Source organism: Gracilinanus agilis, chromosome 4, assembly GCF_016433145.1.
Source record: "Gracilinanus agilis isolate LMUSP501 chromosome 4, AgileGrace, whole genome shotgun sequence".
Classification (NCBI taxonomy): domain Eukaryota; kingdom Metazoa; phylum Chordata; class Mammalia; order Didelphimorphia; family Didelphidae; genus Gracilinanus; species Gracilinanus agilis.
Window position 1 is genome coordinate 511,133,277 of NC_058133.1, and position 975 is coordinate 511,134,251.

Below are 975 nucleotides of genomic sequence, written 5' to 3' on the forward strand. Positions count from 1 at the left end.
GCGGGCCCCCAAGGCTGGGGCCGCCACCTGGGCCGCCACCTAGGCCTCTGCCGCCTACGAGCGCGCACATCCCGCAGGATCTCCCGCAGGCGCAGTCGCGGCTCCGAGGCCCGCAGGGAAGCTTCTCGGCACAGCACGAACACGAGTGGGGAGCGGATCGCCCGCTCCGGGGGCCCGCGGCCGGAAGACCGCGTCTCCACCACCTTCTGCGGACCTCCAGGCTTGCCGCTGACCTCTTCAGCCTCCAACTCCTGCGAGCCTCTGGGATTACCACTGGCCTCTTCAACCGCCAACTCCTGCGGGCCTCCGGGATTGCCGTTAGACTCTTCAGCCACCACCTCCTGTGGGCCTCCGGGATTACCGCTGGCCTCTTGAGCCGCCAACTCCTGCGGACCTCCGGGCTTGCTGCCAACCTCCTCCTCCTCCTCCTCCGCTTCTTCCTCCTCCTTCTCTGCTTCCTCGTCGTCGTCGTCCTCCTCCTCCTCGGGCTCTGGGAAGACGTGGCGGGCGAAGCCTCTCATCAGGTTGCGGCTCTGCTCCCTTTCCCACAGCTCGGCCACCAACAGCACCCGGCCGCGGCCCCCGGCGCCCTCGAGCAGGGCCTGCAGCAACTCCCCGGGCTCAACCGCCTCCGCCGCCCCGAGCTCCATAGCCCCGCTCGGCCCGCGCCCGCCGCCGCCAGTCTCTGGCAGCCGCCAGCCCCTCGGCGGCCACTGGGCTGGCCCCTCCTCAGCCAGGCCTCGGGGACGGCCGCCCCGGGACACGCCCCCGCACACGGGGCTCACGTGCCACCCCACCCGCTGCCATTCCCGGACCCCGGAAAGCGTGCCCACAGCGGACACTGCCATCCTTTGCCTCCGGTCCCCTGCCCTTAGAGAGCGGCCGGACGGAGAAACCGAGGCACAAGGCTGCCGGGGCCCATTAGGCTCTGGCCCTGTGACCTTGGACTATTATACCTCAGCTGTCAGAGGTGGG

General features: G+C 70.6%; 1 protein-coding gene across 1 annotated transcript in view; it reads right to left on the reverse strand.

The window, feature by feature from the left end:
• Positions 1-650, reverse strand: part of LOC123246881 (uncharacterized protein C2orf72-like) — a 4,844-nt gene extending 4,194 nt beyond the window's left edge. Inside the window, exon 1 of the mRNA XM_044675662.1 lies at positions 3-650. Within this exon, the coding sequence (XP_044531597.1) occupies positions 3-650 (648 nt within the window). The remainder of the gene's footprint in view (positions 1-2) is intronic.
• Between the last annotated feature and the right edge of the window lie 325 nt (positions 651-975).